Genomic DNA, 13786 nt, shown 5'->3' with positions numbered 1-13786 from the left:
TTTCTGGGGGAAGTTTGGTTGGCCAAATTCTAATGCTCTTGGCTTGAGACTCCTCTCCACAGACAAGAGTGAGTGGCTGTCCTACTTGATGAAGTTCGAGCTTAGGAAGCTTATAAAACCAAAGCGCACTGTTCTTAACACCTTTAGACTGCAAGTTTTCCCTGTCAGACGGTACTGGGAGGTTCGTTTTCCCCCAGCTCTTATACCAGCTCTACCGAGAGAGCTGGCACACGCCGAGAGCCCGAGCTTTGCCCGCGGGCCGCCAGGCGCCTCTGAGCACGGAGGCGGGGGGCCCGGCCCTACCAGGTGCCCCTCAGCGCTGGGGAAGGAGGGCGGCCCGCCCGACCGCGGGCGCCTCTGCCGGGGGCGGGCGGCGCTGCCGCTCCCCATGCGGCGCCGCCTCCGCCCAGCAGCGCGGCGGGCGGGCAGAGCAACGGGGGCTCGCCGCCGCCGATCCGGAGCTGTCGCGGCGCAGCCGGTGTCGGTAGCAGCCGGGACTCGCCCCGTCCCGCAGTCCGCCTCGTAAGGCGGCTGTGGGGAAAGCCTCTGGAACCGCTGCCCTTCCCGGGCCGGCTCGCGCGGCGGGAGAGCCCCGCCGGCCATGGAGCTCTCCCTGCGGCTGCTCCTGGCGTCCTGCCTCTGCCTGGGGGCGGCCGGGGAGTTTGACAGAAGGTGGGTGCCGGCTTCCGCGGGGGTGGTCGGGTGCCTGCCGGGAAGGGAAGTTGGTGTTTCCTCGGGCAGGTCGGAGCCTCCTCGGGGACAGCGGAGGGAGCCGGGGCTCTCCCCGAGGCGGGCGGGGGGCTTCGGCGCCGACCACTGTAACGGCACGCGAGCTCCGAACTGCCTCTAGACCGCCGGCGCGCGGTGTGCCTAGGCTTGTTGTCGTCTCCCGGGGCTGCCTCTCCGCAGCCCTCGGCGGGACTTGTGTAGGTACTCCCACCACCCCCCAGACGAGAAGTGGTGCCGGCGGGCCGAGCACCGCGTCCCCGCGCCCAGCGGGCGGCCGCCCCCCCGCAGGTGAAGGCGCGGGGCAGGCGGGACCCAGTGCCGCCCGGTGCCGCTCCCGGCCTTCTCCGGGACCGGCTCGCCCTTGGCCCGCGGGAAGCCAGTGCCGCACATCGTTAGGCAACCTAAATATGGGTTTAGGCATCAAAAGTTTATTGCTCTGGCAAGATTTCGTCCTGCAAGAATTAAAAACAAAGCACTTCGCGTGCTGTAAGAATAAAATTAGTTTATTGATGCCTCGAGGCGCTTGCAACAGAATACGGCGAAGATCGCAACTCAAGTTTTTACGTGAGGCGTGGTGAAAATGAGCGCTGGGAGAGCGTGTGCCTCGTGGGTCATGCTGAGCCGCGTCAGGTGTAGTGAGAGGCTGTGAGGCAAGTTGGGGAACGCTTGATTAGTGCTGCAAGGAGCAGCTGCCCGACACGACAGTTCTGTGTGTATATAACCCCTCTCCGAGGGTTTCTTTTTAGGATGTGTTCCAACGCAGCGTTCACGTTATTTCAGATTGTCATTAAAAATTTCCATCAATACTTTGTAATTGCCTGGAGCTGCGGCATCTTTTCTGTAGGAAAAGGGAAGACTACACTTTCCCTTTCGTATTTAATTTTTGTTTAACAGATCAGAAAACTTGCATTTTGATTTTTTTTGCCTTTACTATTTCAGTGAGAAAATTTGGCGACGTGTTGTGAAATAAACAAATGGTGAAACTTTACTATAGTGGTTTATTTGATGCTATCAATTCTGTTTTGGACTTCAGAAATTATTCAATACTAGCCTGACAGTGGCAGCAGAGAGTGTATTGCAAAGCATATCAGGTTTTTCAGGCTTTGCAAAGTCACTCTAATTATCGTTTCCAGTCTTCACCTATAGTTATTCACAGTTTCTGAACTCAGTGACGTATTAATGATAGAAGTATCATAGACTTAGTTTAGAGCAGTATGTACCTCCATGCAGGAGAATTTTTTTTTATGGTCTTTATATTTTGTGGAGTTTTTTCTTTTGTTTTATTTAATTCTAGAATAATATTAACTACTTTCAAAATGTTTCACTCGACTTTTTTGAACTGTCTTGTTCAGGTGGCCCAGACAAATAGTTTCCTCTGCAGGACTGTGTCGGTTTGGAAGCAGAATTGACTGCTGCTGGGGCTGGGCCCGATTGTCCTGGGGACAATGCCAACGTGAGTATCGTTGCTGCTGGGGCTTCTTGTCACTTGTAGGAAAGGCTTATATGCACCTAGTCACGTCTTGCACATGTTTGCACATGTTCTTAGAACGCAGGGCTTAGGCCTCGGCACGTGTGAGTCTGACTTACCTAGAAGGATGTTGTCACATTAAAATCCTGCTTGTTATTAACGGTACTAAAAATGATTGCAATCAAGAAAGGCAAACTTTTGGTAAGGCAATGAGAATTTGTGAATTGGTTTCTGCGTTATTTAATGGTCTGCTCTAATAGCCTGACATAACGCTACACTATGTCATGTTACGAGCACTGCAGGGAGAGAATATTTGTGTCCAAGAAGGAAACCCAAATTGCTGATGTTGCACTTCAAAAGTGGTTGGAAATGTTTCAGTTGGTATTGAATTCAAACATTCTTTCAGTAACCCCAAACTAAGGGAATAGGTCTGACTGACAGCATCCTTTTACTGAATCACATGTGAAGAGAAACACCTCTGCGATTCTCTCATTTATCTAAAATCTTTGATATAATTGCAGTATAACTGAGTAGAAAAGTCTTCATCATTAACTATGTCTTCAAAAGGTATTCTGTTGCGGCAGCTAGCACTGTGTAAAGTTAAAGTTATTAGGAGTGTCATAGAGACCTCAGCTTGTTACAATGACAGCCTTTGATACTGGGAACACTTGTGTTTAACGATGCATACATGAGTGATTTCCCCCCCCTATTTTTTTGCAGGAGTGAACCCATAAATAGTGGTCCCTGGGGAGGGAAGTTGAGTTTATTTTTTTTAATTAACGTAGATGCAAATGTTTACAAACTAGATCGTTTTCTGCCAAGCCATTTAAAAAGTAAAACAGGTATTTTAGGGCAGTGACTGTAGGTGGCAAATATTAGGGAAAATGGAGAAATAACATTGGCAATGGAAATGTAGACTCTCAGCAAAGGTTTTGTTCAAATCTGTAAACAGCAAGATTAGCTATTTCCTTCTCAAGTGTGTTAAAAGCCCACAGCGTTTAACAGGTGTTTAAGATGATTGGTAAAAAAGGCTCTGTAAAGTACTTCTGGAATATAACATCCCTGATGCTATTCTTTGATGTAAAGTTCCCAGATTGATATCTTTGAGGCCATATCATGAATAATTTTGATTTTTAGGGCTCTAATTGATCACAAGTATACCTTTCCTTGGGATGAATGTTTATAGAGAAGGAAGGAGAATGTTAAGTAGGTTGATTGAGGCTACTGAAGAGATGATAGAGTCTATATCCATCTTTCATACTGCAGTTTCATTTAAAAATCATCAAGCATTTAGATGTTTGAGGCTATGATGGCAAGTATCAATAATTCACATAGTTTAAAAAAAATTCAGTCAGCAAACAAAAAGAAAACAAAAACTTCCTGAAACATTAAAAAGACTCTTTTTCTAAGACAAGTTGTCTCCTGAGTTGTGACCATAAATTGCAGCTCATGTTTAGGTGGAAGTAAATTTCTCACTATTACCAAGTTTGATTGGGGTTGCATTTTTATGATCTTGGGAAACAGGACTAACATCCAGTGATACTGTCAAAAGATTAAAAACTGAAGGTTGAAAAGGAGAGGAAAGTAACAAAATACTTCCTGTATATTATATTTTTTTACTCTTACAGTTTTGTCAATAAGGTCATTCGTAGTGCCAGAATTTCCAGATACCTAAATACTCTGTTTTAACACTAAAGCTAGGTGAATTCACACCTCCTTCCATGTGCATTTTAGTCTGTTATTCACAGGTTGGTTCTTCATGTATGATTTCCAAGAAATACAGAGATGAATTTTATGTGGTCATCTCCAGTAGTTGGGACTAGACTTTTAAAAGAATACATTTATCACTTAGATACCTAAATGCATTTTTCATCCCCTCTCCCCCATTTTTTTAATTCCTGTACACTAGGTGCTGATAGTTTTTGATTCACTGGTTCGTAAGATTCAGAAGATTCTAAACTGTTTGGGTGAAAACCTTACAAAAAAACTTAAACAGCTCCTTCTAGTTTTTATATAGGAGCCAAACTCTTAGCAAAATAAAACAAGAAAATCTGCCCGAGCTGTGAGTAATGAAAATTCCAGTAGTATCACAGAGTGGGAGATTACACTAAATGAAAGTGAATCTTTCTGGTGCTTGCAGCCAAACAGCAAATCTGTACTCAACTTCACCTTGGGAATGTGGCATTCGGTATGAAGGATTAACCTGGAACAGAAGGCAGCATTCCTGGCCTCAAAGGAAAACTTGAGTGTTTTACTGTACAAAGGAATATTCCTGAAAAAATTCCAAAAAAACAAGTACACAATTATTTCTCCTGCTTTCTATGTGGAGAAAGGTGAACCTCTTAGTCCTCAGCTCAGAATGACTGGCATTCACATCAGCCTTTTCCCGCTAGATGAAAGTTTTCTTTGTCCCTTCTAGAAACAATTGTATTTTCACAATGAATATGAGTATAGTCAGGCTTAAGAATTAGTAGTGGGACCCAAATTTACGACGGAGTCCAAAAGAGAAGCTGTAAATATTTAGGAAATAATGCTGAGTTATTTACTGGTGAGTTTGAACTGGCTTTCTCAAACTACTTTGAGCCATCCTTGGTACATCCTTTGGACTCTCACCTGCTTATTCACACATAATTTACTACATAGGCATTAATTACCTCTGAATTTATCTTTCTGACAAAAAGTGAGAGCTAGGCTAGACCCAGAGTGTAACATGAATGTAGGCTCTGATATGTAACAGGGCTGTCCCAGGCTAACTTATAGAGACCTCTGAACCATGGAGAACCATGGACGAGGGATCCCTAACAAACCTAGATATATCTTTTGCTGTCCAGCCGAGCTGCTCAACCAAACATGTGTGGGCGTGCTTCTGCCCATGACTATTGAGGAAAAAATTGTGTTTGTTTAAAGCAGCTGTGTGATTTTAAGGTAATGGTTTAGTTGTGACAGATGTATGTGTCAGCTGTGACGGGGTGGGACTGTGGCGCAGCCGAAGAGCAGTAACTCATTAAGCTTGGTGACTCCGTGCTCCTCAGCTTCCATCTATAATCTATCAATACAGTTGCAAATGGAAACTGAACTGTTAGCTAAACTTGCATTTATGAAGTGTGGAGTAATTCCTTTTATGTCTCTCTGATTAAGGAGTGCACATAGAGCATAATCCTGCTTACTGCTGCTTAGTAACACAAGTCAGCATAACTCAGCTGTCTTTTTCATTCTTATAAACATGTAGAAAGAAGTTGAAATCCTTTAATTTACACTCTTCCTTTAAAACATCTCGTCTCTTGCTAATAAAATATACCAATCAAGATTTGTAGATGTGATGAAGTGCATGTAGGTCTGATTTGTCTGTAAACTTGCTTCCAAAGCCTGTCAGTGTCAGCTGTAACATCTCAGCTATTAGAAATATTCTGTCTTCTGTGATGTGAAATTACCTTATCAAAAGCTCTTTCTGATTCTAGCAAGTGCTCTTAGAAGGTGTCCTTCCAACTGAAATAACTAATAACTCTGACATGGCTTCGATTTTATTTTTTTTCTACTTGCAGGTCGTGAGCACCAAAGTGAGATCCACGAATAGGCAACTAGACCCATTTTGCAATTGATTCAAATATAGCCCTGTTTTCAAAAGGGTTAAATCAACATAACTCATTGGCATTTCCAAGTCCTTGCAAATTGAAAATCCATCCACACTTATTTAGTGGCCTAATCCAGGTTTAGAACAGTGGATTTATCCCATCACTAAGGTAACTAAGTAGCCTTTCTGAGGTTTTGATCTGACATGTAGACTTGTTTATTGGTTGAAATTGCTATGTGGAAAGGCTTATTTGGAAGCAGCAGAAATGTTCTTTAAGCAACAACTCTTGGTTCACGTGAAGGAACCGCATTATTGGTAGAGCTGATCCTTTAGAGTGATGGTGTGCCACAGCATTTGTACATTCAGGTTAGGTGTTAAACATCCCAGTTGAAATTAGTTGAAAAATCCCACGTTGTTGCCGAGCCTGCAGGATTTACCTGCATCTTAAGTGGTAGTGAAAGTTGTAGCTGTAAGTGGGAGTAATCACACAAAAGCAAAAACAGGAAAAATGGTGTGTTGATAAAGTTGTGTCTAAAAACAGGGCTGTTGTCTTGCATTTTATGTGTCATTGTTATGCACACAGCAAAACTACGCCTCAGAGCAGAAGTGTGAGGGTAGAAGTTTCTTTTGGATTTCTTCTTTCAGAGTAGGGGGCTTTGACTTCCTGTGACAGAGCATTTTAGGTCAGAGCAGTTGTCAACTGTACACTTCTAATTTGTAAGTCCTTTTGCATTGTAAGGCAACTGCATCTGTGGTACTTAGTGTCTTGTCCTAACCCCAAACCTGTTCAACATGGTTTTAAAGTATATAGAGCAAACCATGTTGAGGCATGCATCATTGCACGCCTCTTGCACAAATGCATTGTCAGTGTGCCAGCTGAAAAGACTGCCTTAGGAAGTTGATTTTTTTTTTTTTTAAATGGTGCTCATCATTAATTTTCATGGTTTGAAATACCCAAGGGAAGAGAGTTTCCAGTGGTAGTAGAGCTGGAGCTCTGTTCTTTGAGCTGGATGAGAAATGTCAACTGCAGAATAGAGTACAATTCTAGCTACTATAGTTTAAGGTCATCTCATCTCTCTAATATCTGTGACAGCATTCTGCAGGAATGACTATCTTCAGTGTTTCTCAAGGAAAGTGTCATCTTGGCCTTGTCTAAGTGTCTCTGCTAGACCAGAGGTAGGACAAGGAGCAGGAAAGTCCTTAGAACCACTGCTGACTGACTGTTGCTGGTAATCCAGTGTACAAAAATCGTCTGTGAATATATACTTACATACTAAACTCTGCAACCTGGTTTGCCTATCAGAAACCTAAAATATGGGATAAGAGATGCACTCATACATGTGGAGACTTGTATGTCTGTGTCAAAATGAAAGTTCTTCCCTTCAGTTTCCAACAGGCCATACTAGGGGTGATCTGCAAAATAGTTCTTTGTGGACCTTTTTTTCCCCTAATCTGTCTTGGTTCCCTGAAAATTTTTCTTAGAACTAATGATCTACCTGCCTTGCTTTTAGCTGGCTTACAAATATATCTGTAGTTTTTTCAAAAGTTCTAGAAATGATTTCCACCTGTGTGCCTTCTGTGAACAAAATACAGCTGCTTTGTACTTGGCTGTGTGTCTCTGTAGCTGATTTGTATGCTAATTATATATGGCCAGAATACACTGTGAAGGTTGCCTTTTGCTTCGAAGTTTCAACTGCAGTTTGACATTCAAGAACTGGAGAAAGTGATGATACTTTAACATAGATGTAAAAGTTTAAGCAAGTCTGGGTTTTTTATTAAGAAAAGCAATAAAAATGGCTTCTCATTCTGGATTACAGTTTGGACAACTCCTTTGCTAGAGGTGATAGCAAAAATGTTGACATATGTACAAAATAGAAGATTGGATCTGCGGCTTCTATAAATGGATGCAGATCTACTGTCAGATCGCTCTTAGCATAACTGCATGAATGTTGGAGTCAGCAGAGGGTATTCTGAGATTTTCTCTGATGGACAGAAAGTTTGACCAACAGAAGATGTTTAACAGGAATAAAATCCCATTGAACATGGATTTTACAAGCAGCAGTGTTATTTGATTACTTTGTTCATTTCAATGTTGAATTCTCCTTAAGTGATAACAAAGTCTATAAAGTCTGTCTTGAGAAGGAGTTGTGAAGATGAGTGTGCTCTTTCAGAGCGTCCATCTCTTCTAACTCTATCTGGTTACCTTCCTGAGGTTTGAGTGTTCTACCTAGGGAGCAAAACCAGAGTTAGTCATCAGATTTATGCTGAAAATATGTCAGTTGGCTTGAAAGTCTAGGGACAGAGCAATCAAAAAGGTCTACAGTAAAATAACCCATTAATAAAAGTATAAAACGAGACAGTAGTTTACATGTTCCCTTAGCATTGTTCATTTCAGAATGTTAATTGAAGGATATCAGGTTAGCGTTTAGATGTAGTCAAACCTAGGGGAAAGCATACTATTTCCAGAGCTTCTTAAGAGGAAGAGTAAGAGGGAAACCTGTGCAAGCTGATCCTGCAGATGCAGGTATGACCAAATGCTTTGCTGGGAACTGCATGCTGCTGCCTTCTTACAACATTTGTGAATAAACTTACACTGTCTATGCTGCTGCTTCTGTCCTAATAAGCTTAAAGGTTGCATATCTGTAATGTGCAATCTATTTACAGAGATGTGAGGTGGTGGGGACCGAGGGGGAAGAGGTGGCTGTGCTCTCACTGATGCCTGGAAGATTTTTGTATAACCCATGGTAATGTTTATGGGAGTATAGTCCAAGATGCACAAAAATAAACCCATGATTTTTTCAATAATGAGCCATGAAAACAGTGGCTTCCAGGAGGCTGACCTGCTAGTAGAAACCTCCTTAAGGTTAGTAAGTGTTTTGTTACTGAATTTGTGGTTGTAAGAATATGATCTCTATTAATGCACTGTGTTGGCAATGTTTGTTTAATATTGATATGCAGCATGTTTGCTTCTTGCAAAATGACTAATATTTTTGTGCATCCCTATACTTTTCAAAGAAAAGACATTTTATGCAGAATTGCAATACTGCTATGCAAGGAAAAAAAAAGAGGTTTTGCTATTTTTATTCATTTTTTGTTTGTTTTTCTTGGTCTAGAAAATTAGAGCAATTATTACTTTACTGTGTTAAAGATATGGTATCCGTTTCCACTTCCCCGCTGCACCGCTTCTGCGCTTTCTACACAGAATAATAATTTTGCAGTGCACATTCCCAGGGAAATATCAACAGTAATATAACTTTGACCATTTACAACAGCAGTATATTTGTATTTTCAGTTTCTGCCAGCAATGTAACAAATGCTAAGGGACTTTCTGCTTAAAACTAATTTAAACCAATATAAGTTGCAATCATAGCAAACCCTTAAGTGTTGGTCACCTACTACTTAAAAATACAAAGATCTGCTGTTGTGTGAGTCCCAGTCTTTTACAATAAGTCTATGTGGCCTAACAGGCTATGCTGCTAACAATTTTATTGGCAAATAAATAGATTTTAAATTATCTTGAAACATAAATCGGTGTTTCCATCTTATTTAAGTTTTGTAACATATCTAGTTTAATATGGTAGTAAGAGCTGATATGGTCTCTAAGCATTAGTTTTAATTTAGATAACATGCAAAATTAAAACGTTATAAAAATGTCAAGTAAATTTATATGCTAACATATTTATTGGTTGCAGGTGTTCAGGTACCTATAAATGGGTGTCATTTTAATTACTCTCAAATTAGCATCCAGATGATAACTCTTTATGTTTTCTCTGTAGAGGTGCAGCACTAAAAATATACACCTGTATTTAAATGAAAGGATACTGTCTCTTTAAGAAAAGAATTTATGTTCTGGTGATGAAAACATTGAACCTAAACCATGAAACATGAGAATTTTTACAACTATGTACCGTGTGAAACATGACAAAAGTGTAACTCCTTATTTGATTGAATAAGAATAGCATCACATCTTTATGTTTAATTACTCTTGCGGATCCCAATGTGTTTGTTAAGTCTCATGGTGAAATACTGACGTAAGGTATTTCCATTTTTAAATGTGTACCAGATTTTTTTTTTTTTTATTTCAGAAAAGTCTCTGAATGTTGAATGTGTGTTAAGTCTCCAGGAATGTAACAAGTTGATAAAAACCCCAGCCAAGTCCATCCTCCTTACAGAAAAAAAAGCTGGAATTTCTTCTTTTTTTTGAATATTTGTTTTGCAGCTTTCTACGTCTTAAGGCAGAGAATAGCCAGACTAAGGTGCCAGCCCAAAGGTTAGCTGAACATATTTCTTGAAATAATTTTTAGCAAGGTTACGACTTGGAGTTATGGCCTTGTAAGTCTTAAGTTTATATGAAAAGTGTAATACATTACAAGGAGATATAGATGTTCTTTTACTTTTTTCCTTTTTTAAACATTTGATTTGGGGAAGATGGGGGGGAAGGAAATGAACAGGGCTGTTTGATTGCAATCATCTATCCAATGAGGTACTTATTTTCTAGATCATTACAGTTTCCTCTTTTCACTCTTTTCTTTTTTCTTTATTTTGCCCTCAAGCCTCAGGCAATATTTTTCTGCCAGCATCATGTTTACAAGCTGTCAGACTTTGGAGGCAAATACAATATTGAGTCATGTGCAGTGGGAGGTTAGTTTGGGAGGACTGAGGAGCTTATTGCCTCCCATTGCCTGCTTTAAGCCGCTGCTATGGTTTATCATTCCTACACAAGGGAAACTTTACAGCCCCTGGTCCGCAGGCATTGTAAACCTGGCGGGTTAGAGCAAAATGAAATAAGCACTAGTTTACGTTGGTACCCAGGACTGTAGTCTGCTGTTGCTGTATGGGAGCTGGTAAGTCTTGTTGATTTACCCCTGTGGTGGGAGTACCAGCCTTTAGAAGGGGAGCAAAGCAATGATCTGTCAAAGTCAGCTTTGTTACTGTGATATGGAGATTACTCTGCTGAAGCCAGTGAGTGTTATATTCTAGTGAGCAAATAGCAGTAAGGCCCAGTTTGTTTTCTGTCACCACACATAGAGGCACTCATGGTAGCCTGCGTTTACCTGCTGGAATTCAGTAGACACACAGAAAGATCCTGGTAAAAACAGGCAATTATCATAAGCCACTTGAAATGCAAACATGTCAAGATCGACAAAGCATTAAATGTTTCTCCCTTTTCTAGTTCTTCATTGTGTTAGATCAAATTATCACTGATTTTTAAAAGGGTATTTAAGTGCATAAGCATTAGACTAGCTTTTACTGATTTCATTAAATCCTATTGATTTTAGTGTTAATCCTGCTGAAGTTATGCATGCTTTAAGTGCTGTTCTGAACAGCACAGCATTCATGAGCTGGGGTCCAGATTTGTCTGTGCAGTTTAGAAACACACTTGACCACAGTCATAGCCAAGCAAAGAATTCACTGCAATGAACAGCCCATACTGACTGCAGTTTATTATGTTAATATGCTGGTACCAGAATCGTATGTGCAGTATGAGTAACTGATTTACCCAGGCAAATATTGTAGTTGCACATCAAAAATTAGGAGCTGCTTGCTTAATGGAACTGTATATTTTAGATGGAAGCTTAATCATGGGTTTTGACAGCATTTCTTATCATGAATGATACAAATGAGTGCAAATAACTTCTGAAAAATTATTCAGGTGTTAAGATACTACCATTTTATCTGCTGATACTATCAGTCTCCAGCTACAGAAGTTGGTCAAGGATGTTTATTGTCTTTCAGAAAATAGAATACAGAGTTTTTACATATGAAATAATCTAAAAATTAATAACCAGGTGCCCTAGTCAGGCTTCTTAGGCTTTGCAGAGATCTATGTTGTGACTGCTAGTGAACTTATTTGGGAAGCAAAGTTATTTTTCTGTAAGTAATTCTGTGACGTGAGTTATGGGTATGACATGTTTTTACCTTCTACCAGTAACTGCATGGGAGGTGAAGCTTTATGCGTTCTCCTGTGTTTGTATGTAGTTGAGCAAAAAATAAATATGTAACTCTGAAAGAGCTACAGTGATTTATTTTACAAATTAGCTCATACTTTGGGATCAAAATGACTGCAGATAAGGCAGACTTATTTTCCTGAGTGTGTATTTATGCAATTGCATAATTCGCAAAGAATTGCAAAAAGTAAATAGAGACAGATGTGAGCCGAATCTGGCTCTGAGGAAGAGAAGTATAGAATTTGAGGTTGTGGTCTGTTAGCACCACAGGAAAAAGGGAGCCAGTGTTGGGTGAAGGAGGAAGCATAGAGGAAAGCTTGTTTCACCAACATGCAAGTCCTATTACCAAGTTGGCACTGGGGAAAGGTAAGTAACAATCTTGAGATAGTGAGTCTGTTCTGCATTCAGCCGTGTGAGAAAATCCAGTGAAGGTTTGGGAAGCTGAGTAGTAGGTAATCATCTCTGTGCTGATGCACAAATTACTTACTGTGTTTGAGCAAACTGAATTTTAAGGAGCTGGTATTTAGGGTCAGTGTGAGGAAGGGCCTATGTGTTGCTTGGGAAGAGAGGGCAGAAGCAAGGCTTTCTGGAAGATGGTTGGCATAGCTCACTTCAGGTGCAGGTACTCTTATGCATATTTTAGACTTCAGAGAAGGGAAAATATAAGTTTAAGGACAGGTTGGACATCAGCAGTCAGGCATTTTTGAGGCAGATTTGAGTGGAGGGATGCAGAAAGAGCAATTAAAGGCTTGGAAGGTAAATTTAGTCTACGAAACCCTTTTGTGGGCATCATTCAAGAAAGGAAACTACTAAGGAGAGGAAATTAAGGGTCAAAACTGAGAAAAAGCATGCAAGAATTATATATAGAATTATAATCATGACTGTTTTGATGAAAGGTGTTAGCCAGGCGTGTTGGAAAGCCAAAGAGTTAAACTGGCATAGATACTCCACTGAGAAAGCTCAGGGATGTTAATTGTTGGCCACAAATGAAGAGGAGGAGTTAGACAGGTGGGAACTAGGCACTGCAACTGTCTGGTTAGGACTCCACCAATGATGTTCGGTAGTAAAGTAATAAATCATTAATGTTCAAATTCTAGATGAGAAGGAATAGAAGGGACATCATGTGTTAGCCAACTGTGCCTTCAGAACATGGGCAGCTTAGTGCAGAGGAACTGACAAAACCTGAGGGGGACCTCCAGAGCAGTTCTGAGAGGACTGTGTGCAGGGAGGAAATACAGATGAAAGTTTAAAAACCCAACATTAAAGACCTGTAATGAATTGACTGAATGTGGTTTTCATTTATTGTATTTATGCAACAATTAAAAAAATAATAGTGCAGAATGATTGAGTCATGTTCAGACACCATCAGCAGTTAGTAACAGCTGGGAAGATTGGTGGCTTCTGGCTTTTACACAAGCATAACTTGTGCTAACAGCACACACATTTCACCAGAAATTCTTTTTCCCTGTCTCCCATGCTTGGAAAAAAAAACCCCACAACTCTAAACCCAGGCCACTCATTCATGTTTCAGTTCCTTGTGTTGTTTTTATAAGAAGTTTAATTTCTCCTGAACTTTAAGTGAGTCTTAAAATATTATATTTATCATCTTATTTTGGAGGAAAATGTTGTTCTTGTCAATATGTAAAATAGATATTCTATAAGATTTATGGTCAAATAAAAGGCTTCAGGATACATCCTTGACTCTGTTAAAGTTGATGGGAACCGAGACAGACCAGATTTCCACATCTGTCCTCAAAAAAGAGTTTAAAGTGATCAAACCAGAATGGATAATTGTGTTTATTTGCAGATATCTCTTGGATTAATTGGGTGACAAAATTAAATGGAAAGTTTAGTTGTAGTTTATTGTGGCCTAGATAAGTAAGCAGCAGCTGCCTAAGATGATAATAGTTGTGCTTAGGATTTCTTTCTGTCTCAGTCCACATTATACCCAATTGAGAGTCCCAGTTTAAGTGCTTTCAGAGAGGAATCCTGGTAGGAATGATAGAGCTTTGTCAGCAGGTGTATCTCTGCTGCCTTGCAGGAGCAACTCCTCCTTAGGAATACGGACTA

General features: G+C 40.7%; 1 protein-coding gene across 4 annotated transcripts in view; it reads left to right on the top strand.

The window, feature by feature from the left end:
- The first annotated feature begins 414 nt into the window (after positions 1-414).
- Positions 415-13786, top strand: part of NPNT (nephronectin) — a 50559-nt gene continuing 37187 nt past the window's right edge. For 3 of the 4 annotated variants that reach the window (XM_061993895.1, XM_061993894.1, XM_061993897.1), the window contains exons 1-2: positions 415-672; positions 2082-2182. In XM_061993895.1, coding sequence (XP_061849879.1) covers positions 602-672; positions 2082-2182 — 172 coding nt within the window. In that variant the 5' untranslated portion in view covers positions 415-601. Of the gene's footprint in view, positions 673-2081; positions 2183-9987; positions 10039-13786 lie in introns of all 4 variants that reach the window. The other variant, XM_061993896.1, reaches the window with a different exon arrangement.

Source organism: Colius striatus, chromosome 3 (genome assembly GCF_028858725.1).
Source record: "Colius striatus isolate bColStr4 chromosome 3, bColStr4.1.hap1, whole genome shotgun sequence".
Classification (NCBI taxonomy): domain Eukaryota; kingdom Metazoa; phylum Chordata; class Aves; order Coliiformes; family Coliidae; genus Colius; species Colius striatus.
The sequence above is the reverse complement of the archived record's forward strand: the minus strand, read 5'-3'. Positions and strand labels throughout refer to the sequence as shown.